The sequence below is a fragment of the Capra hircus genome, chromosome 26 (genome assembly GCF_001704415.2).
Source record: "Capra hircus breed San Clemente chromosome 26, ASM170441v1, whole genome shotgun sequence".
Lineage (NCBI taxonomy): Eukaryota > Metazoa > Chordata > Mammalia > Artiodactyla > Bovidae > Capra > Capra hircus.
This window is the reverse complement of record NC_030833.1, coordinates 8,586,115-8,609,858: the sequence shown is the minus strand read 5'-3', so window position 1 is coordinate 8,609,858 and position 23,744 is coordinate 8,586,115. Positions and strand designations below refer to the sequence as shown.

Genomic DNA, 23,744 nt, shown 5'->3' with positions numbered 1-23,744 from the left:
CAGGCCCCCACTTTTCAGGTCTCAGGGCAGGACTGCTCACACCAGTCCTGACCCCAAACTCGAGGCTTTTCTCCAGGTCAGTCAACCTGTTTCCTGGCCTTTTGTTTCATTTTCCTAAAAGCCGGAAGGCAAATCCCGATGTCTCTCTGAGTCCTGGGCCAGCTACTGTCCTCTGTGCGTCAGTCAGGACCCACGCCCCACAATGTTTTAGCCACAGTCACCTCATGTACTGACTTTTCAGATATCCCCAGGATAATCCATCCCTCTGCCCCATTCCTGAAGCCTCCTGGGGAACATGTCTTTGACCTCACATGTCACCAGGAGAGCCCATCTCCTTTTGGCTCAAGGGAATGCTGTGTCTTGTCACAGCCTTTGGAACCAACTTCGCCCCCCTGCTCCGCCCTACCCGACACACACACACACACACACACACACACACACACTGGCGCTGCGCTTGCACTCTGGGCCAACAAACCTGGCCAAGACAGCTTCTGGCCTCTCAGCCTCTGCACCGCATGGGAGCCCAGACTCAAGCTCAGATCTTACCTGGCAATAGTCGCTAGTCGCTGTGTGCTCTCTCTCATAAATATAGGAAGAGAAATTTTGCAGTGGGAGGGAGTTTGGGGGTTCAAGGTAGTGCTGGGCCATAGTCATTGTCTCATAGATATATACTGAATGAATAATACTTAGGATCCACACTGAATGAGCTCTGACTCTGAGCAAGCACTGTCTTAGCTCCTTCCGGGCTGTTTACTTAGTTAAACTCAATAGGATCCTGCCACACAGGTACTTGCATTGTCCCCATTTTAGAAATGAAGAGGCTGATGCACAAAGAGCTGTGTAACTTGCCTAAAGCCACACAACAGGTCAGTACAAGAAGCATAGACTTAAGCCCAGAGGTCTGGCTCTGGCGCTGCTTGTGTGCTGACCTCTCAGTATCAACCAGAGAGGACTCTCGGCCATGGAAGGGTTCACAGCTTGACATTCTATTGATAAGCCTTGCTTTGTCTGAAAGGCTCAAGATTCTGAACTCTCAGCTTTGAAAAAATCTGTGCTAGAGCAGACTTCTACTATCATCTCTTTTGATAAGGTCACTTTAAAATGATTGAGTATTAATTTTCTTAAGGGTTGTTCATTAATTCAAATGGCATACTCTTGTTACGTTTTTCTGGGTACAAGATGTTGAGCTTCGTAGTGTGGGAACCCAGAAAAGGAATGTGTCTGCGGAGTGCCTGCTGTTTAATCTTTCTCTCCTGTACAAAGCTTTGCAGGAACAGATAAAATGAATTCCCCACAGGTTTTTACAATGAAGAGTGACCTTGATCACGCTAGCCTCTGAAGGGTCTGTTTTATTCCTCGGAGAGTCCCTGAGATGTTTCTGTTTATCCTTTGAGGACCTTCAAAGCTTTAATGAATGTCTGTCTTTAAATATTCTTCAAGGCTCAGGGGCAGGATTGTCTGCTGTGGTGGGAGGAAGAGATGCTGCTCTTGGGGAGACAGTTGGGTCCTCAGACCCTCAGCAGGAACCCAAGTGCCCCCTCAGGGGTGGGGTTGGGGGGCAGAGGAAGCTTCTCCCTCCTCCAGAGCTGGGTAGCAGGTGAGTCCCTTCTATCTCTGCTAAGTGGATGCTCTAGCTATAGGCCTAACTGTGAAATCCACCTCTGATAAATGAGGAACTGGACTCAGAGAGGTTGAGTGACTTCCCTGAGGCCACACAGCTGTGAGGGCACAGCTGGGACTAGGACACATGGCCAGAGCTTCCTCACTGATCAGGGTTACTCTACAATGTAGAGTACTGGAGAAATGGAAAATATGGTTGGAGGTCACACCCCGGAAGAGGGCCAGCTTCCAGTGTTACCACCAGCTTCTCTGGTGCCCCTTGATGAGTCATTTACCGAATGACTTTGATCCTCACGTTCAAGGAGATGTGCAGAATCCTATGCTCCTTCCAGTGGGGGAGTGTACTGCGATGACTCAGGACTCCCAGCTCACACCCCACACCTCCTGCCATTCCTACGCTGATCGTACTGAGAGTTTTGATTGACGGATTTCATTATTAAAACAAGCGGTGTTGTAAAGAATGTACCAGACACGCCGCAAGGGTGACTGTTATTCTGATTTGCCTGGGACTGAGGGCTCCCAGGATGTGTGACTTTGAGCCTGAAAATCAAGACCGTCTCAGGCAAACCAAGACGGGCTGATCACCTCACTGCACCCAGATGTCCAGGGTGGGGACCCGTGCCTTCTCTCCATGCCCACTTGTATCTGCACAAGTCACAAGAGCCAGAGGTCTTTGTAAGAAGATGCTACAGACACCCAGGTGTAAATGGAAAGTGAAAAGATTTACGATGACTCTTGCTGTGTGACTTTAGGCAAAATTGCTCTTCTGTTCTCTGCCTTCTTGGTTGTATGCTTCAGATTTTCTGAATGAGGTGACGTACACACATCCCCAGGGAGGTGTAATGACCCCAGGGAGTTGGCAGGTGACATTCAGAGTCAGATGACCTGGGTTCAACTACGGCTATCATGTAGGGAGACCAACCATCCTGGGTTGCCTGAGACGGAGAGTGGTCCTCAGATGTGGGATCCTCGGTCTGAAAACTGGACAGTCCTGTGTAAACCATCCAGGCTGCAGGACTTTCAGTACTAAACCTGGGACGGTCCTGATTGCCCGGGGCAAGTTGGTCACCCCACTGCTGCCCTTCTCCCAATCATTGTGCAATCTTGAGCAAGTTACTTAACTTCTCTGTGCCTCTGTCTCATCTGAAAAAGTGAAGATTACAGTTTTATCAGTCCTAATCTTATAGGATTGGGATTCCCTGGTGGTTCAGATGGTAAAGTGTCTGCCCGCAATGCAGGAGACCTGGGTTCGATCCCTAGTTCGGGAAGATCCCCTGGAGAAGGAAATGGCAACCGACTCCAGTACTCTTGCCTAGAAAATTCCAAGGATGGAGGAGCCTGGTGGGCTGCAGTCCATGGGGTCGCAAAGAGTCAGACATGACTGAGTAACTTACTATCTTACAGAGATGTGAGTATCAAATCAATGAATGCAAATGGACCCCTATCACAGTATCTAAAGTGGTGTATATATTAAATTAAGAAATCAAGAAATGTGGGTGGCTATTGATATGAGTGATTAGAAATTAATTCATGATGTTAGTCATGAGTAATACATTTCAGCCAGTATGAAATCTGTCTGTACTGGGCCAGACTCCAGTTCTCAACTTTCTAAATTCCTGGAAGGATACAGTCAAGGGAGGGAAAAAAATTCTGCAGGAATTTTAGGGGACCAGTCCAAACTAACATGGAATTGTCCATCTGTGACCAGAAATCTGACAAAGAAGAGCTGTGATTAATTAGTAGAATGTTGGTTCTTGTGGAGGGAAGGGGAGGCTGCCTTTGCGCCCATGCTGCTCACGAGCCTGGCTCATGAACGTCCTCCCCACTCCTGGCCTTCATTGAACAGACTGACCTAGTTTGGTGTCAGGTCACTGCAGCCTGGCTTCCCAGGAGGCTCAGTAGTAAAGAATCTTCTTGCCAATGCAGGAGACACAGGCGATGCAAGACTGGGTTCAAGCTAAGGGTTCTCAGGCTCCTCAGACGTGGTAGGGAGAGCAGAACTGGCCTTGTACATACAGCCCGCCTGCCTTGTCTCCCAGCCTGGCTCCCCCAGCACAGAAAGGGGCCTCCGGTGTACAAGGTGGACACTGCAGGATCTGCGTCCACATGTCGCTCGCAGATGTCATGTCTCTGGTCTCCAGCCGAGCACAGAGGTGGCACAGTCCACCCTTAGGAGGATGGGGCCAAGGATGATGCCTGCACACCTTCTGGAAGCAGGACCAGGGCGTTTGGGCAAAAAATTCCATGTCCCGCTTCCCTGGTGGCTCAGAGGTTAAAGCGTCTGCCTCCAATTCGGGAGACTTGGGTTTGATCCCTGGGTTGGGAAGATTCCTTGGAGAAGGAAATGGCAACCCACTCCAGTACTCTTGCCTGGAGAATCCCATGGACGGAGGAGCCTGGTAGGCTACAGTCCACAGGGTTGCAAAGAGTCGGACACGACTGAGCGACTTCACCTTCACCAGAGCTTGGTCTGGGCTTGCCAGGTGGCGCTAGTGGTAAAGAACCAGCTTGCCAATGCAGGAGACACAAGAGACCTGGGTTGGGAAGATCCCCTGGAGAAGGAAATGGCACCCCACTCCAGTATTCTTGCCTGAAGTATCCCATGGACAGAGGAGTCTGGTGGCTACAGTCCGTGGGGCTGCAAAGAGTCAGACACAACTGAGAGACTGATCATGCACGCGTGCATGCACTCTGCAGCCCTGCCTGACTTCTGCCAAGTTACCTTCACTCCTGGATGACTCTGTCCACAGTCTTCCTCCCCGTTCATTTCTGCAATCATGTCATTTATTTTAATGTATGCCTGTGGCCGATTCATACTAATGTATGGCAGAAGCCATCACAATATTGTAATTATCCTCCAATTAAAATAAATCAATATATTTTTAATTGTCAAAAAAAATAAGTAAACAGTAGAAACACATGGCCACGTTGGGTCCTGTGATCTGGAGGACGTGACGCCTCGCTTGTGGAGATGGACAGCCCGGATGTTGCTTGTTCATTTTGCTGAGGCTGCAGGAAAGGGGTTGCAAGAACCGCTGCTCCCAGCCAGCCTGAGATGGCAGTTCTCGAAAGGCGGGGAGCAGAGCGGAGTCAGGAACAGGGTGTGGTTAGAGGTGCAGGTGGGCATCCTCAGAGCTGTGTCCCCGATTCTCCAGGGACTTAATGGTCCTGTAGCTTCACCAAGCTTCATCTCTGAAGGAATCAACTAACTTCTTCAAACACCAGTTCAGTTCAGTCGCTCAGTCGTGTCTGACTCTTTGCAACCCCATGAATTGCAGCACGCCAGGCCTCCCTCTCCATCACCAACTCCCGGAGTTCACTCAGACTCGTGTCCATTGAGTCAGTGATGCCATCCAGCCATCTCATCCTCGGTCGTGCCCTTCTCCTCCTGCCCCCAATCCCTCCCAGCATCAAAGTCTTTTCCAATGAGTCAACTCTTCGCATGAGGTGGCCAAAGTACTGGAGTTTCAGTCACCTGATAAAGTGATGTCTGTCGCCCTGGGCTGGCTGGGGCTTTGGGGTGGAAGAAATAGGGCTGAAGGTGTGGAGGAAAGGAAGCCTGGGCCACAGTGCACACAGAGTCCGGGCTGCCGCAGCTGGAGGGTACCTGCCTCCAGTCACCCAGACATGCGTTCAAGTTCTGCAACCGCTTACCAGCTGAGCAAATCATTTGGCCTCAGTGAACTCAGGGTCTTCATTGTAAGGCAGGACAAGTAGCACCTAGCAGGATCAAAAGATAAAGAATTAGAGATAAGAATTAGGTAAGGGAAAGGTAAGAACTAGAGACACTACCTAGGGAGTGTGTTTATTTGCACTTGCTTGGGCACTGTGCTAATTGCTTTGTATGCTTCAGGCATTTAATTCTCAAAGCAGCCTTTTGCAGCACTTTATTCTATGTCATTTCTTTTTTTTTAATTGGAGAACAATTGCTTTACAATGTTGTGTCAATTTCTGTTGTACAACGGAGTGAATCAGCTATACGCGTACAGAAATCCCCTCCCTCCGGCGCCTCCCTCCCACCCCACCCCCCATCTCGCCCTCTAGGTCATCACAGAGCACCAAGCTGAGGTACCCCTGTTGTACAGAAGCTTCCCACTAGCTTATCTGTTTTGCACATGATAGTGTATACATGGACTTCCCTGGTGGCTCAGATGGTAAAGCATCTGCCTATAAGGCGGCAGACCTGGGTTCAATCCCTGGGTCGGGAAGCTCCCCTGGAGAAGGAAATGGCAACCCACTCCAGTATTCTTGCCTGGAGAATCCCATGGACGGAGGAGCCTGGTGGGCTACAGTCCAGGGGGTTGCAAAGAGCCGGACACGACTGAGCCACTTCACTTTCACTTCAGTGTATACGTCAGTCCTGATCTCCCAGTTGGTCCACCCTCCCCTTGCCCCTGTGTGCAGAGTTCTGTTGTATTACTCTCCATATTTTACAGATGATGACCCAGTGATGTCAGACAAAGTACCCCAGGTCACGTGCTTACGGCCTAGTTGAGCTCGGGTCTCTCTGGCTCCATGGTCAAGTTCTTGCTCTCGCAGCCACCACCTGCATGCACGATAGTGAGTCCCTGTGACTGGCCGGCCCGCCCCGTGACTCACCTCCTCCCTCTCTTGTGCGCAGTGTGCGGGAACGCTGTCTGGAGGAGCAGAAGAGGAGGCGGCAGCGAGCCACCAAGAAGATCAGCACCTTCATAGGCACCTTCCTCGTGTGCTTTGCACCCTACGTGATCACCAGGTGAGCTTGACCGGCGGGCCCAGAGCTTGGGGCAGGTGGGGTTGGGTGCGGGGCTCCAGAGAGCCGTGCCGGCCCACGTGGCCTTAAGCTATGGCGGGCCTCACTTGGCCACGTGTTTTCCAGAGGGTGGATCGGAGGATGAGAAAGAACTTGACAGATGAGGGAGAAGGAGGCCGTATGCTTTTGCTTTTCAGCCTCAGATTCTTCTGGATTAAACTTAGGACTGAAAGGTGGTGAGACTCCCCACTTGATTGCAAAGCACATCATTCTAATATTCAGTCCCCAAACCCAGGAAGCTCTAAAGGAGGAGACAAGGGAGGAGAGATAGGGGAGAGCAGCCTGCAGGGCGTGGGTTCTTGCTGCCCACCGAGTGCTGGAGAGCCCCCCCTGGAATCCCCAGCCCAGACACCATGATCAGCAGGTGCCACCTGCCCAGGGCGCAGGGAGCATGCTCCATGCCCAGCCAGACAGGCCCACTCATCCACAGCTCCAGGATCTGCCGCTGTGAGTCCAGGCATTGTGGCTTGTCACGTTCTCTCCCTGTCCCCACCCCCCATGCCAGCCAAGGTTGCAGTACAATGGCCTCAGGGCTGTACATTCCAGAAGCCAACCTCCTCCAACTACAGAACTTTCCTTACATGTTGTAACCAGAAAAAAAAAAAAAGTATTAACCACTCAGTTTTGCTCACTGGAGAGGAAACACCCCTGCAGACACAAATTTGTATCCAGAATGACTTAACTATTTAGGCAGATGAAAACAGAAAGGATTTTGATATTCTATTGGAAACTGGATGTTGAGCCTGGGAAGTAGGAGCTGTGCAGGGTTTTGTGTGCGTGTGTGTGTGTGTGTTTGTGTGTGTGTGTGTGAAATAGAGAGCATATGGCCCATCCCCCAGCAACCTTCAGCCTCCCTTCAGCATCCCCAGAATCCCTCAGTATCCACTTGCACCCCCAGTATCTCTCAGCATCCTCAGCAACCACCAGCATCCCTCAGCACCCATATCCTCCAATATCTCTCAGCATCCCCCAGCATCCTCCTGCATCTCCCAGCATCGCTCAGCATCCCCCAGCATCTCTCAGCATCTTCAGTATCCCCCAGCATCTTCAGTATCCCCCAGCATCCCTCATCATCCCCCAGCATCCCTAGAATCCCTCATCATCCCCCAGCATCCCCAAGCATCCTCCTGCATCCCCCAGCATCTCTCAGCATCCCCAGTATCCCCCAACATCCCTCAACATCCCGCAGCATCCCTCAGCACCCCCATTGTCCCCCAGCACCTTCCTGCATCCTCAGGTGTCCAGGACCTGGAAAGGATGTCCTGCCTCACCATCCTCCAGAGAGGGGTGGCCCTCCAGGGAGGAGAGGCTCACTGTGCCCAAGCCCCTCTGTCTCTCCCTGTCGCTCCTCACACTGAGCTGAAGCCTGGCTCCCCATAGTTCCACCCATGCTCCCAATCCTGCTTTTTGCAGTCCAGGAGGACATCTGTCCTGGGGGCCCTGCTGATGGGCAGTGAGCCGGTCTTCCCCTCAGCAGCACCTGTCTTCTCTTCTCCAGACAGCACAAGCCCAGAGCATCTCTCACTGTCATTTCCTGTGGTAGCCACGCCCTCTGGGGGAAGGCTGGTGGGCTTACCTCTCACTTTAAACGCAGGGTGTCAGGCTGTCTGCAGATCTCTGTATGAGTCTGTCCTGAGCAGAGCAGATCCATCAGTTCTACCTTCTAGAACTACCCACGAGACCTCAGCCCTCCTGACAGTCTGTGCTGTGGGTGGGGGTGTCCTGTGCATCGTGAGATGTTGGCAGCCCCTCTGTCTTCTACCACTGCCCACCAGCAGCGCCTCTCCCCTCCCACTCCCCACTTTTGACAGCTAGAAATGTCCCCAGACACTGACAGATCTAGGCAACCTGGGGACCAGAACCACCCCTGGGTGGGAGCCCCAGTGTAGGTCTGCCATGCCTAGCGAGAACGTCAGAACTTGCAGAGATGCGGTTTCTGTGGGACAGGAAGCCCAGACAGTAACAGGAGAATGGGTTTCAGTTGCTCTCTGAGGGTGGGCTGCAGAGTTTGTCAGCCTGGGCTCTGGAGTTCAAACTCCAGCTCCTTTGCTTCCTGCTTGCTGTGTGACCTTGGGCCAGTGATACTGCCTCTCTGAGCTTCCAACCTGTCGTCTATAACCCAGAAGTGAGCAGTGCCTGCCCCTTAGGGTTGTTGTAAGCGTTTAAGGGCTTCAAGCCCGGGGAGCATGTGTGTGTCATGGGCTTGGTCTGGACGCATCCACCCTCCCTCCCCTACGTACCGCACCAGCCACGGTGCCTGGCCTGGGACTGGCTGGCGTGTGAGCTAAAGGGGCCTAGATAGAGGGGGGAGAGATGAATCAGGAAAGGAGGGCAAGCGGACACCCCTTCTCTTAGCTCCCACAGTAAAGGGGACTTATGGGCTAATGAGGTGAACTTGAACCCTGAGAGGACAATAGGTAATTCAGCTCCAAATTTAAGCTATTGGATTTTTCCCTGGCTTAATCGCATTTCCCCACAAAATTTTCCTTTTTTCTGATTATAGCTTGCTTCCCTCTAATGGTGCCCAGAAAAAAAAAAAAAACTGTTTCAGTGAAATTGACGGTCGGTTCACAACTCAATATGTTCTCTCCAAATGGACATGGTGCATTTGGACTTTTAAAAAACACTCATAAAACTGTTCATCTTTTGTGGGGACAGATGGCAACTTACAGGGGGAGGAAAAGAGATGGTTAGGAAACCTCTGCGAAACCCTCCCCCACCCCCACTGCCACCACCCCATCCAGCCACTACCTTGACTTTCCTGTGTGTGCAAAGGAACCATCCTAAACCAAGCTCAGAAAACATGCAAGGTTAGCTCAGTCGCGTCTGACTCTGCTACCCCATGAACCGCAGCACACCAGGTTTCCCTGTCCATCACCAACTCCCAGAGTTTACGCAAACTCATAGAGTCGGTGATGCCATCCAACCATCTCATCCTCTGTCATCCCCTTCTCCTCCTGCCTTCAATCTTTCCAAGCATGAGGGTCTTTTACAATGAGTCAGCTCTTCGCATCAGGTGGAAAGGCTGAAAGTATTGGAGTTTCAGCTTCAGCATCAGTCCTTCCAATGAATATTCAGGACTGATTTCCTTTAGGATAGGCTGATTGGATCTCCTTGCAGTTCAAGGGACTCTCAAGCGTCTTCTCCAACACCACAGTTCAAAAGCATCAATTCTTCGGCACTCAGCTTTCTTTATGGTCCAACTCTCACATCCATAAATGACCACTGGCAAAGCCAAAACACGCAAACACCCCGTCATTTCATTTTGACATGCGTTTCCCCAGCACCTTCTCTGTGCAGAGCCTGAAGGACACTGGCAGGGGAGGCGTGGCCTGGTGGGGCTCTGCAGGAGACCTCCTGTGAGGGGGGCGCAACCCTGTAGATCCGCCCCTCCCACGTGGATGGAGCCCCATGACGGGGCATCTGATGGGGAAAAGTCTCAGACTTCTGAGGCAGGAGCGAGTGAAGTGGGCGTGGCTACGCAGGGGGCAATCCCAGCAGAAGGGACAGCGTGGGCCAGGTCTGGAGCCCCACAGGGGAGCCACCAGCCACGGGTCCCACTGAAATACTTGAACATGACTTGTCCAAACTGAGATGTGCCGTAGGTATGACATGCATGCTGGGTTTCCAAGACTTAGCACGACTGCACACACACATACATATATGTACATACATACACATATATGTGTCTATATATGAGATTCCTGGTGGCTCAGCAGTCAAGAATCTGACTGCAATGCAGGATACACAGGTTCTGTCCCTGGGCTGGGAAGATCCCCTGGAGAAGGAAATGGCAGCCCACTTCAGTATTCTTGCCTGAAAAATCCCCTGGTGGGCTACAATCCGCAGGGTAGCCAGAGTCAGACATGACCAGGTACTAAACCACCAATATAAGTATAGTTAAAACTTTTCATATAAATTCCATGATGAAATGGTGCTATTTTGGATATATTGAATTAAATAAGGTTTGAAGTTAACAGAACTTCACATGTTTCTTTTCACGCCCGGGGCTCACCTTCTCGTTCTGTTGGACAGTGCTGGCCTCTAGTCAGAGAATCTGGGGTCCAGGCGTGCCCGTGTTCTTACTCCCAGCTCCCTCATCCCCTTGACCTCTAGATTGTTCTTTTCTGAGCAGGAACACCTTGGTTCCTGGGATGGTCCTTCTGGCTGCACTGCCAGAGTGCTCAGAACGCCTCCTCCCCTGTCCAGCGCCCTGCTCGGCGCAGCTCGTCTAGACGGGCAAGAATGAGCAGTGGCCACATCAATGGCTTCCTCTGTGGGTCAAGTGCATCGAGGCAGGAGTCCTCGAGGGTCTGAATGAGGGGACGTCAGGTCCCAGCGCAGAGTGGCAGGCAGGCACTTTGTGGCCGGCAGATCCTCGTGGCTAAGTCTCTTGAGATGACACCCGTCTTGGAACCACCTTCCCCTGCCCACGCCCTACCCCACGCCCCACCTCCACGCCCCTTCCATGACTGAGGACAGAAGAGATTCCCATGAGGGGCCTAGTGTTTGTGGTAGCAGGGGCCCCAGGCACACCCCGGCAGGGGGGCACGTGTGAACTTGCTCATCGCGTGTGAGGGACCTTCTGCGCTCCTGCTGTGTGCTGGGTAAGTCCAGGGTCACACCTGAGCTGCACTTCCAGTGCCAGGGCAGCAGAACTGCTAAAACAGGCGAGGTGGGCTAGAATGGGGGTGGGGCAGCATTTGCCCTGACCCCCACCTCCAAGGAGCTGGACCCAAACTCTCCCATTGTACACTGAGTCAGGGCTGAGGACTGCACGCTCATTGTGGGGAGAAGTCAGCCTCTAGGAAGGAATGCATAAAATAACCCATGCAAGGCCTTCCTCAAAGTGTACCCCCCACTATCCCAGCACTGGAATCAGGACCACTCATATTTTTGGTGGCAGTTGATTCTTCTGCTGTTGTTCCCAAGCTGGTTTCCGAGTGTGTACTTAATCTACCTGGCCTCAGAAGTGAAGTCAGGCTCTGCTCTGAAATGTAGCTGAGAATTTAACTTCTTGCAAATGATTCCCCATGGAGAACTTAGAGCCATGGGTTATGGAAATGGTAGTTTCTCTAGCAGCCGCTCATCAAAGGAGAGTGAGCTGGTTGCAGGCCAGCTGGGATCCACTGCACGTGGCAAGCCAGCACAGTTGTTGAGATGGATTCTGAGGCCAGTCCTGTGAGTGACTCAGCCAGGGTTCCTGCCAGGGTCTGCCTGGAACCAAAGCCCACCCGTGGGTCCCCTTGCCCCGCATGGAGGCTTCTCCTTCCTCCCAGAGGATATAGGAAGATGCTTGGTGCCATGACCCACTCAGAACCACAAAGCTGCAGCTTCTGCGATGATTAAGGTCAAGTTGCTCGAGTGGTGTGCTTAAACCCCTCATTGAGCCGTCAATACAGATACTACTATTTCTGCTAACTCCACAAGGACAAACTCCATCTAAGCAGCCTGCCTTGCTGCTTCTCCCCCTCCGATCTTATAGGTGGAGACATGTGCAAGCCTGTGGGCTGATGTTAGATCAGCCATGGGAAACACCGGGAGCTAGCAGAATCAGAACATCAAGAAAGAGAAGGGGCTTGTGCTGTGTATGACATCTGCCCCCGATTTGAGCTGATCAGGAAGGTCCAGCTGGCGGGGAGCGGGGGGTCCCTTCTCCTTATCCCCAGTCTGTTCACATCTGCCTGATAACTGTCTCAGATCAGGAAGCACCATTCTTGGGTTAAGAACCGCTCAAGTCTTCAAATAGATCCTCAGACTTCCCTTATTGGAGGATGTGGCGTCTCTATAACCATGCATGTGTGCTAAGTTGCTTCAGTCGTGTCTCTTTGTGACCCTATGGATTGTAGCCCTCCAGGCTCCTCTGTCCATGGGACTCTCCAGGCAAGAATACTGGAGTGGGTTCCGTCTCCTTTTCCAGGGGATCTTCTCGATCCAGTTACCAAACCCTCGTCTATTATGTCTCCTGCATTGACAGGCAGTTTCTTTACCATTAGCGTCACCTGGGAAGGCCCTTTATAACCATGCCTATCACTTGTTCAACACCTATAATGTAGCCACGATATGCCAATACCTGGTACCTGATTGTACCCTCTACAGCTCTCCTTCAAGGCGAGTGCTAGAATCCCCAGTTACGGAGGGTCAGCAAGGTGAGATGAGTGGCCCATGGCCATAGCAGCAGCGACAGGCAGATCCAAGGGTTCAAGGCCAGCACCAGGCCTGTTGGCAAAAATTTAGCCCTGCGACCATGTTGCATCTCCAAAGCCTGGGGACCAGGCACTGAAAATATAGACATGTTCGTCTGCAGGCTTTTGTCCAACTTCCTAGGCACAGGCCTCTTGGCATGATCCTAAGCATAGTATCCTGTGGGTTAAAGCAGGTAGGTGAGTGAGTCCTTTCACTAGAAGCAGCAGTGTTTGCATGCAGTCACCTCTGACCTCCCACCAGACTGACAGCAGCTTGTGCGGACCTGGAGTCGGGCCCAGAGCTCATCACTACCGGCAGCTGGAGTCATCAGCAGACGCGGGTGGCCCAGCGCTGACGATGCATCCTTACCTCTCAGATTCCCGCATTGTACCAACCAACCCAAAAGCCCCTTGCGCCTGCATCTTGGGGCATGTCAGATGACAGAGGAATGCGCTGGAAACCTCCACCCTCACTCTTTGCGTCTGTTTGGCTGTGCTGGGCCTTAGTCGTGGTGCACGGGGTCTTCTGTTGCAGGGTATGGGCCTGAGTTGCAATACGTAGGCTCGATAGTTGCAGCACGTGGGCCTAGTTGCCCTGGCGTGGCATGGGATCTTCAGGCATGGCGTGTGGGATCTTAGTTCCCTGGCCAGGGATCAAATCCATGTCCTCTGCAGTGGAAGGCAGATTCTTAACCACTGGACCACCAGGGAAGTCCCCCCGACCTTCACTCTTAATAGGGGTCACTGCCTTCTATTCACACACTTACACCAAAAGCCCTAGTGGGCCAAGTCTGGCTTTTTGCAGAGTGTGTGAGCAGGGTGTGAGGGAGGATCTGCAACAGATTCTCATCCAGAAGCTCGAATTACAGTTTTCCGAATTAAAATGCACTTCGTAGAAGCATTTGTAAGGCTGTTGTCTCCCCAGCGATATATGCTTACAAGTAATTACGACTATCTCAGATCATCGGAGTGGGGCTTCGAGGCCTTTGTGGATCCGACAGCAGCATTACTATGGCTTTTCAGAATCATGGGATTATGCCAGCAGAGGGCTTTAATATGCCCAGTGCTAATATTCTATTAATCAAAGGCCTTTTCCATGCTGATGGCTCATGAGCATTTGAAGCTCACTTTGTTGTTTAGTCGTGTCCAGCTGTTTTCCGACCCCGTAGAGCATACCCTACCAAGCTCCTCTGTCCATGGGATTTCCCAGGTAAGAGTACTGGAGAGGGTTGCCATTTCCTTCTCCAGGGGATCTTCCCCACCCAGGGATTGGATCTCCTGCATTGCAGGCAGATTCTTTACCAGCTGAGCCACCAGGGAAGCCCAGCTTGTTACCTACATATCTTCAAATACACAGACCAGATTCTCCAGAAGCCTTGAGAAGACATCGGGCTTGCTTCCCAAAGGATGTTCTGTGGCCCGCGGTGCACGTGGTGCACAGCATGTGCGTGTGTGTGCATGTGTGAATGTGTGTGTGTGTGCGTGTGTGAATGTGTGTGTGAGTGTGTGGGGGGGAGAGATGATATCATGGAAGTGTGAAGAGGGGCACCGATTTACCACTTTAAATCCGAGGGTTGAAAGTGAAGGCCTTTTCTGCACCCTAGAACTGACTCAAGGAGCTGGGAGGTTCTGCCCGGCACCCACAGTCCACGGTTCAGATCCACCCCCCACTCCCAGGCCATGTGGCCTCAGCCTGTCACTCTGCCTCAGGTCCTGCCCTGTCGTGTGAAGGGCAAGGGACGCTGCAAGGGGCACTTGAGACCATGTTTGTGGAAGTGGCTGGCAAAGCCCCGAGCCTCTGAGGACCCAGAAGAGGAGCTGGGTCTGGGATTACTGGTGTTACTGGTCTTCTCTCCCCCAGAATTTAGTTTCTTTGCAGATTCCCATCATCGAGCAGAGCTGAGACACTGGTTTCTCTGGGGGGGGTGGGGAGGTTGGAGACTGCCCAGGAGTCCTGGCAAGGGTACCTCCATCCTCCTCCCGGGACCAGGGTGGCCAGGCTGCCAGGTGGGGTGTGAGGGCCCTGTGGGTGAAGGCCGAGGGGGCGGCTTCCCGACTGTCAGCGCTCTGCTGTGACAGCTGGCCCAGAGACCTCCCTGGGACCTGGATCAGAGGGCCTTGTACCCAGAAAGGGGAGATGCTCCCTGGAGGGGTCCCCCGGAACAAATACAGAGCAAAGGGTGTCCAGAGGTGGGGACAGGCAGGTAGGCCAGGACCACGGGTGTCTGCTCTGGGTCACCTTGAGTCAGATAAACACCCATCTCCACGCTCAGCTTCCCACTTGGCAGCAGCGACATCCTGCAGCATCTCACACCTCCCACATATCCAGGCTGTGCCCTGGGACCCCCAGGGGCTCACTGCCATCTCTGAGCCATCCGAGATGCCTGGGAAAGCAGACTCCTGACCTCCCCTCCCCCTCAGTCCCTAGCCTGACCGGCTGCCCAGCCTGTGTGCTCTCACCCAGGGGCTCCTCGGGGGAGCTGTGTCAAGGTTGTTTAGGACAGACACGTGTGCATTCTAAGCACAGAAGTATAAATGTTCCCCCGGCACACTGCCCGATGGCAGAGGTTTCTCGGGCACACGCCTCAGGCAGGACCTGGAAAGTCACCTTGGTGCTCACTGGACAGTGGGGGCAGGGGGCAGGGAGCCCTGCTTTGTAGGGAAAACACCTTTCTCCCTGGAGGGCAAGGGCCAGTGCCCTGCTCCAAGGGGCTGTTGACCTCTGCTGACCCCAAAGTCGGCCCTTGGTGCCCACAGGCTCCAGGAGCTCCAAAGGGTTTGGTGCCATGTTGGTGTTATGACCAGGGGCCCATGAACAACCGGATCCTGCCTAACACCCTCTGCACACCCACAGGCTCCTCAGTGGACGTAGGTCTGTTTCCCAGCCCTGCCGCTGTAGCTAGCTGCCACTCACTGAGCGCCTTCAACAGTAGAACTGTGCAGCTTCAGTTAGAGGCTGGAAGTTCAGGATCGAGATGTCAAGCAGGTGGGTCCTTCCAAAGCTGCCAGGGTGCTCTTCCAGGCCTCCCCGCTGCCCCCCCTGGAGCTTCTGATGCCATCTTTAGTGTCACTTGGCTTCATAAGCATCACCCCGTCTCTGCCTTCATCTTGCAGCATTCTCTCTGTGTGCATGTGTGCCCAGACTCCCTGCTTTTGTAAGGACACGGCCATCACATGGGCTTAGGGGCCCACCCTTCTCCAGCAGGACTTCATCTTAACTGATTACACCTGCAACAAGCCTGGTTCCAAATAAGGTTCCGCTCTGAGGTGTTGATTGGAGAAGGAAATGACAACCCACTCCAGTATTTTTGTCTGGAGAATCCCAGGGACAGAGGAGCCTGTGGGCTGCTGTCTATGGGGTCACATAGAGTTGGACGCAGCTGAAGTGACTTAGTATGCATGCATGCATTGGAGAAGGAAATGGCAACCCACTCCAGTATTCTTGCCTGGAGAATCCCAGGGACAGAGGAGCCTGGTGGGCTGCTGTCTATGGGATCGCACAGAATCAGACATGACTGAAGCGACTTAGCAGCAGCAGCAGCAGCTGAGGTGTTGAGAGTTAGGACTTCAGCCTATGAATTTGGGGAGACATAGTTCAACCTACAACAGGGGGCTAGGGCGAAAGGAAACCAAGTCCCCTTTGATTAACTAACACCTGAGCCAATAACCCCTAAACTCAGGGCTCTTGGGCCAGACCTGCAGGCAGGGGCAGGAGAGCAGAGCTCAATAGTCCATCATGTGCAGTAGCAGAGAGGAGAGGCAGAGTGTGGCAGGCCACATTGAGCACACGGTGACCCTGCTCACGAGGAAACTGTGACTGATCGGAATAATAATGTCCCTTTCCTGGAGGGGAGGGTGTTCGGAGGAGGTGGCTGGGCCTGGTGTGAGAAGACGGGTTGGAGCGTTCCCTTGCTCAAAGGTCATCTGGGGACCACGTGGCCATCCCCTGCCCAGATATGAAATTAGAAAGAAGCAACTGTAGCAACACAGAAACCCCTGCCCATTCCCCTAAAGCAGTAGGGACTTGGAACTGTCAGAGCTGGAACAGAACAAAGCCAGCCACGGCGGACACATGGCAGGGAGGGTCCCCATGCATAGGAAAATCAGAAAGCAGGTCAGCCAGCCACACCCAGTCACAGAAGGGAGCCTCCTAGGTTCACCCTGGCCCGGGGGCCCCGTGGGAGCAGTGCCCAGGCCCAGGCTGACCTGAAGCATCTCTTTGCCGGGAGGCCTTGTGAAGGCCAGATGCTGGCTTTTCGGAATAGAAGTCCTGTGCACTGTGGAAGGAGGATGACAGAAATGCTGGGGAGCACATGGCAACTTCACGGAAAGGGAGTTCTCAGGGCCAGGGGGGGACCCCAGAATTCACCCTGTCTAATCGGCAACACAGAGATTTGAATCCCAGCGTGGCACCCAAGCAAGACGTGGGTCGCAGTCAGATGCAGCTGGGCTTCCCATTGAGGAGATGCTGGCTTGCTGCGCAGTCCCTCTGAGCCTCGATTTCCTCATCTGTAAAGTGGGACGAATGACACCCATTCTGCAGAGGGTAGCTAAGATCAGAGAGTGTGCACATCTCATATTTGGCCCAAAGGAGATGTGCAACTGGGAGTTGCCATTACTGAGCCAGGCATGTTCAGACTGGACATAAAATCTCTGAGAAGCAAATGCAATAGGTTTTACCTCTTAATTATCTAAATGGTGAAATTTAAAATTGTCCTCAAAAATTTTATTCTGTGAAATCTACAGAACCTGCAAATAATAATTTTGATCTTGCTGGATGGTTTGATGCTATTTGGCTCTTCATAAGTTCTCCTAGGAGGGCTCAAATGCTCAGACTGAATTTATCTATATGGAGAAGACAGACATTTTGGAAAAGCGACCGGGCATCGCGTAGCAACAATGTGTTGGCATTCAGCTATTTCATTGTTGTTATTAGGTGTGAATTCTAGACTCAGGGGTTTTGGTTCCCTTATGCTCATCACTTCCCAACATAGATTTCTTAAAAGTACAGATTTCCCAAATGCCAACAGCTCCATTTTTCCCCACTCAGGCTTCCAAGGAGAGGAGCAGACCATTGGCCACACTGGCCACATTGCCCCTCGGGGTGGGAGGGCAAGGGCAGGTAGTGGTGCTGGAAACAGGATGCCAGATAGAAGGGCCTCAGAATGGAGACATCAAGGATCTGTCCAGAAAGGGGATCATTGCAACAGGGGTTATCTCACCCCATCCGCTTCCTTCCTCCTCCTTCCCGTCATGAGCTCATCTTTATGACCTAAACCCAAAGAAGCCTTCAGGAAAATCACTCAAGTTGGCAACACAGGGTTACAGCCCAAGCTCGGTGATTTCGGTCCCTGGGTTCTCACCTGGGCAGCCCTCCATGCCGAGAGGCACCCTGCCTTCCATCCTGCCGACCCCTCCCTCACCCCCGCTCCCAGAAAGGATACAGATGCCAGATCCCAGTCTGAGCACAGTTAGTGGCTCTCTCCCATCACAGACTTGCTGTGTGATGTTGGGCAACCTCTTTCCCTCTCTGGGCCTTGATTTCCTCATTTGATGGTGGGTGGGGAGAGGGTAATTTATGATTTCCAAGCTCCCTCCCAGCTCTGTGGCCTTTTGTACCTTCTATTAATTCTGGTTAATGTCCAAATATGGCCAAAGGTTCTAGAGGCATTTGTGAGAGAAGAACTAACGTATTGATTTGGAGGGAATTCCCTGGTGGCTCAGACGGTAAAGAATCTGCCTGAAATGTAGGAGACTTGAGTTTGATCCCTGGGTCTGGAAGATCCCCTAGAGAAGGGAATGGTTACCCCACTCCAGCCTGGAGAATCCCATGGACAGACTCTGCAGGGCAGGCTACAGTCCATAAGGTTGAAAAGAGCTGCACACGACTGAGCGACTGACGATTTTACTTTCTTTCTATTTACATAGAGGAAGGCTGTCACTCCCTCACAGCATGGCCTTAGCACTGTTGAATGGAGTTGTTAGATGGGTCTCAGAACCGAGCCCCTCTGGCACAGAAGCCGCCTCTTCCCTCACCTCCTCCTAAAGAATGAGGTCACGTTAGGACATCCCCTACTGCTGCTATTGCCAGGGCTCCCCAGATCCCAGCCCTGAGAAGAAGCCTTTCTCACCAGCAGATTCTTATTTGAGCTTTGCCGAATATTTGGAAAATTGTTCTCAGCCCTTCCTCCCAAACCTCCCTTGGAAGGCAGAGCTAGGATTTGGAGCAAAGAATCCCATCTCTTCTGGCTGCAGTGATCACAGAGATGATCTTATCCAACTTCTCCCTTTTCATGTGAAACATCCAGGCCCCAGGAAGGGAAATGACTTGCCCAGGGTCACAGAGCAAGTCAGCAGCAGAATTAGAGCCAGTGGCCTGGATGCAATGAAACCCTGAGTGCGTTTCTCAGATCAGCGTGGGCTCCCGAATCAGACAGACCTGAGTTCAAATCCTGCCTTTGCAGCTTCCTGGCAAAGTGCTTAACGTCCTTGGATGTCGATTTCCTCGCCTGTGAAGTGGAGATGTCTAAACTTCCGGGGTTCCATGAAATCACATATAATATGTGTCATAGCGCAGTACCTGGCCTAAATAGGACGTGCCTGGTGGGCGGCCACGGTTGTTAATGGTTGTTACTGCTGTTGTCGTTGTCCCTGGAGGAGGCAGCCTCAGAGACCCTGAAGCTCCGACAGGAAGCCGGGGTCAGGGGCTCAGGCCGCAGCGCGGGCATCACCCAGCTGTGCTCTCGTAACCCGACACCCTCCGGGTCTCTGTCCACAGGCTGGTGGAGCTGTCCTCTGCAGTACCCATCAGCTCCCACTGGGGGGTGCTGTCCAAGTGCTTGGCCTACAGCAAGGCCGCGTCCGACCCCTTCGTGTACTCCTTACTGCGACACCAGTACCGCAAGAGCTGCAAAGAGATCCTGAACAGGGTCCTCCACCGGCGATCGCTCCGCTCCTCCGGCCTCACCGGGGACTCCCACAGCCAGAACATTCTGCCGGTCTCCGAGTGAAGGACGTTGCTCCTCTGGAGAGCATGGAAGGAGGCGGCTGGTGAGAAGGGAAGGGTGGGCTCGGGGCGCCCGGGTGGACACGGCCAGCCGCCACCACCTCCAAGCCTAGGGATGCTGGACCCCCGGCTCGGGGCGGCTCTGAAGCCTGGTTCCTGGTGCCTGCAGGGCAGACGTTGAACTGCCCCTGTTTATCACCAAAGGATGGCCAAGGCGCGTGCTGTGTGCTCTGGCCTTTCTTTCTGAGAAGCTCCTTTGAGCTCTGAGACTCAGCAGAGACTCCCCAGGAGTCACTCCCAGTGCGGTCATGATCAAGGACACACAGCTGGTGGCAGGAGGGGAAGCATGGTGTCCACCTGCTTGCTCACCCCGGGACCGTTGGGCTCCACGCTGAAAAGAAGCGGTGACCTCCGTGGGGCATCGGTCACCCCGGGAGCGAGGTTGGCAGTGGCCATTTGGCTCCACGTCTGGCATGGCTACATGCCGTGGTGGCTGCTGTAATCCAAATATCATTCAGCTGGTACTAATTCAGTTGTGCTCAGCTGGGACCTCGGGCCCCCAAGCCCAAGGGGAAAATGTCTAACGGCTAGTGTTACCCAGCTGTGGCTGACAAGTTGCGTTAGACATGGTTATATTGGATTCAACTTTTCTCTCTCTTCCCTCCCCCTGCCCCAAAGCTAACATGTGTGTGTGTGTGTGTAGACAACCTTAGCATGCAAATGGTTTTCAATAGGCAGGTACTACATGTAATAATGTTCTTGGAAGTCTGACCCAAAGTCACCTTCTTCTGATTCACATGTCATAACTATTGGAGCCAAGGAGAGGGCAGAGGAACGTGCCTGGCAGGTCCCCCAACCCTGGTCTGTGACTTGAATTTGCAGGAAGCATTTCACCTTGTCTCACGTGTCTTGTCCGGCATGTTCTTTGAGGTGATTGGAGAAGAACAGACCTGAGCAGGTTTTTAGCCTGATTTTAAGGCACCTGGTTCCATCATCCCTAGGGTTCAATATCTTAGTTTCTGTAGACAGTAGAGGCTTCCCAAGGTGATCCAGAAAGTGCTCTGGGCCCATGATGGGAGAGTGAATTTTTACTGAAAACCATAACTCGGAAAACTGTGCCAGCTCACTATCAGCCACCATCTTGTTTTCATCAAAACAAGGTGAGTGGACCAGGCTCTCTGCCTCTTTGTCTTTTTACCGTTTTGAGTGATGTGTGCATGCTAAGAGCAGTTATTTTTCCATCCTTCACTCTAACAAATGACTCCTCCAGGGTGGAAAGGATGGGAGCAAAAGGCTCAGAGGACTCATTCTCCCCTTCCTTTTCTGGGCACAGCCTGACTTTGGAGACATAGAAGGGAGGACTCTGTTCCACAGGGACCAGCCAGGAAGAACCTGATGCTTTTCACTGCCGAGCGGCCCTAGTATCGAAAAACAGCCAAGTGTGTGCATGTTTGAAAAGATGGCGTCTTACTAACCTTAGCTCCTCATTTAGAAAACCAATCACTGAGCCTGGCCTACTCTTGTCTCATTTCTAAGTTTCCATGGATACCAACGTAGCCTTGGAAGCCTTGACACCTCCCCATCGCAGCTGGAGGTATACCCACACCTGCTTAGAGGAGCCAGTGGCACACAGCCCTTCCCAATTCCGCGTTCTGGGACATCACCTTGGTAGCTTGAAATCAGCCATGATGAGCATATTTATACCATGAAAGTCAGCAAAGGCTACAAACCAGGCTCTTTTCTCCACTGAAAACTCATTGCTAAACGTCTCCCAGCACATCACTGCCCATACAGGACTTTGTGTGCCACTGAAACAAAATTGCTCTGGTTCAGAGCACTTTTGGCCCCTCAGGTTTGAATCACAACAGATACTCACTTTTGTTGTGCTTTCCTAGCATCAAGCAGCTGTTCCCCCTTCGCTGTCCCAACCCCCAAAGCATCAGTGAGGCTGAAGACGAGCAAAGAGCCAGGAAAATGTGCATCATTGAATCCGCCCGTCCCTCTTTCGCACAAATACTCTTTGGGCAGTGGAGGAGTAGTGACCCAGTGGCTGAGGTCAATAGTCAGATTCAAACGGTCAAATAAGTTTTTATCAACGTCAGGTTGGAGGAATAACTGTCAACTCCTCTTCCTGCTTGCTCTGTGCAGGCAACACATTATACTCCCAGAAGCAACTTGATTCCTTTCACCTCTTCTTTAGCTAAAAAGTAAGGTCTGTCGCCTATAATGCCACATATCTTGAGAAGAGACATTTCGTAGTTTATACTAAACCTTAGGACTGCCAACAAACCAACAGAACCAGTTGTACTGGCATCATGGTGACAGTCCCCCCAATATGCCAGTTGATCGGGTATTTTCATCATTATTAGGACACAGGTATCAAGACCCAAGGAGAAGTGAGAAGGAGATCACTTCATTAGTGATCAATATCCACCAACTCTGCTAGGATTACCTTTAGATAAATGTTTATATTCATCTATATACAGTCTATAAAATTTCCCCAGCTTCATTATTCCCAAGAGAATTATCTACCTCATTTGGTAATTTATCAAATGTCACATGGATTTCTCAGGTAAAACACGTAGGAAGGTCCAGATCAGCATCTCTGTGAAGGGCCTGGGATGACTTCCTTGACAGCAGCCCAGCGGAAGGCTTGATGTTGAAGGGCTGAGCGCTGGTGGACAGCTGGGCTCGATGTGAAAGCGTTTCAAGAAGCTGGAGAACAGAGCCTAGAATGGAGAGGGTCTCAAATCCTAAACCCACATACAGGGCTCAGTTCCTAGCCCAACATGCTCTGAACTCTTAGGTTTAAACTCCACCCACAATGGCTTTCTCAGTCACTCTGCAGCTCCAACTTTTCTTTATGCTGCTTCTTGAAGGAGGGGATTTCAGAGCCCTGGGGCCTGCTGAGGGGTGAGGGTCATGGCTTTGGGGTTTGTGTGTCTCATGGTCAGCTGACCTCCCAAAGACGTTTCCCTGAGAGCCTGCCTGCTTTTCTGGACAAGTCACAGCGGCGGGGGAGGAGGGGAAGTTGCCTTGACTCTTCTCACACCGACTGTACCTTCCTTCTAGGACTCAGCTCAGCCTTCTGTCACCATGAGCAATAAACCTCTCTCCTCCTGTTTGTGAAATTAGTTTCCTTTCTCGTGATGCCTTTCTTTCTGAGAGAGGATGGAGAGATCGGGCCACGTCCTGGTTGCTGTCCTTTTACATACATCCGTGCCCATGGCTGATGTCTTTGCAGGACTGTTTTGTGACCCTGTGCGGCGGGTTGGGGGGGGCTGTGACCATGGGCTGCACATATTTAGAATTTACCCCAATTCAGCATCCACTCATTTACCTATGATTTTAATGAGGATGATTTATCAGGGCCAAAAATTCCTTGCATCCTCTCGTGTCCTTTGGATCACAGGCACCGGGGGCAGGAGAGAGGTCCTAGATGTACTTGGGGCTCCCACTACTTTCCTGAAAGATCCACAGCATCTGGAATGAAGCCCTCAATGAGCTAGCCTGACCTCTGGCCAGCTGCCTTTGCCCTTCTGGTGGAAGGAAGAGATGTAGGGCCCTCAGTCTCGTTCCTGGCTCTCCAACTGAGATGCAGCCACAAAGTCAAATCCCTCTTTCCACCTCCTTCCACACATACAGGTCAAAGGAGCAGGCCCTGGGCATTTCTGGGAACCAGCTATCTAGGAGAGAGGCATCCCCGTGAGTGGAACTGCCTGCCTTCCCAGGTAATTGCATCAGGAGGGGAATATAGCTAGGACATGAGGCTCTGCTCAGCCTGACCCGGACTGATCACTGTGCAGAAGCAGTGGTCTGCGAAAGTCCAGGGAAGCCGAGTTCTGGAGAGGTTGGAGAGTGGCCCACGGCAGCCACGGTTTCCAGCCCAGCACTGCAGGAATGCCCGCCTCTCACTCTGACATTTAGAGAGCACCCTCTGTGTGTGCAGCCCTGGACTGAGTCAGGCTCTGGGGAGACCGGGATTACTCTAGAGAATGGAGGCTGAGGCTGCCCTTGTGGGCTGTGCACAGGGCTAGGGGCACGTGGGAGGGCTGACACACTGGACAGTGGGGAAAGAGGGTTCAGGAAGGTTTCCTAGAGGTGGTGACATTGGGCCTGAACCTGCACTGGGGAAGATCAT

The 23,744-nt window shown here is 52.4% G+C and overlaps 1 protein-coding gene across 1 annotated transcript in view; it reads left to right on the top strand.

Annotated features, from left to right (window-relative positions):
* Positions 1 to 22,734, top strand: part of GPR26 (G protein-coupled receptor 26) — a 28,163-nt gene extending 5,429 nt beyond the window's left edge. Inside the window, exons 2-3 of the mRNA XM_018041735.1 lie at positions 6,242 to 6,355; positions 19,376 to 22,734. Of these exons, the coding sequence (XP_017897224.1) occupies positions 6,242 to 6,355; positions 19,376 to 19,607 (346 nt within the window). The 3' untranslated portion in view covers positions 19,608 to 22,734. The remainder of the gene's footprint in view (positions 1 to 6,241; positions 6,356 to 19,375) is intronic.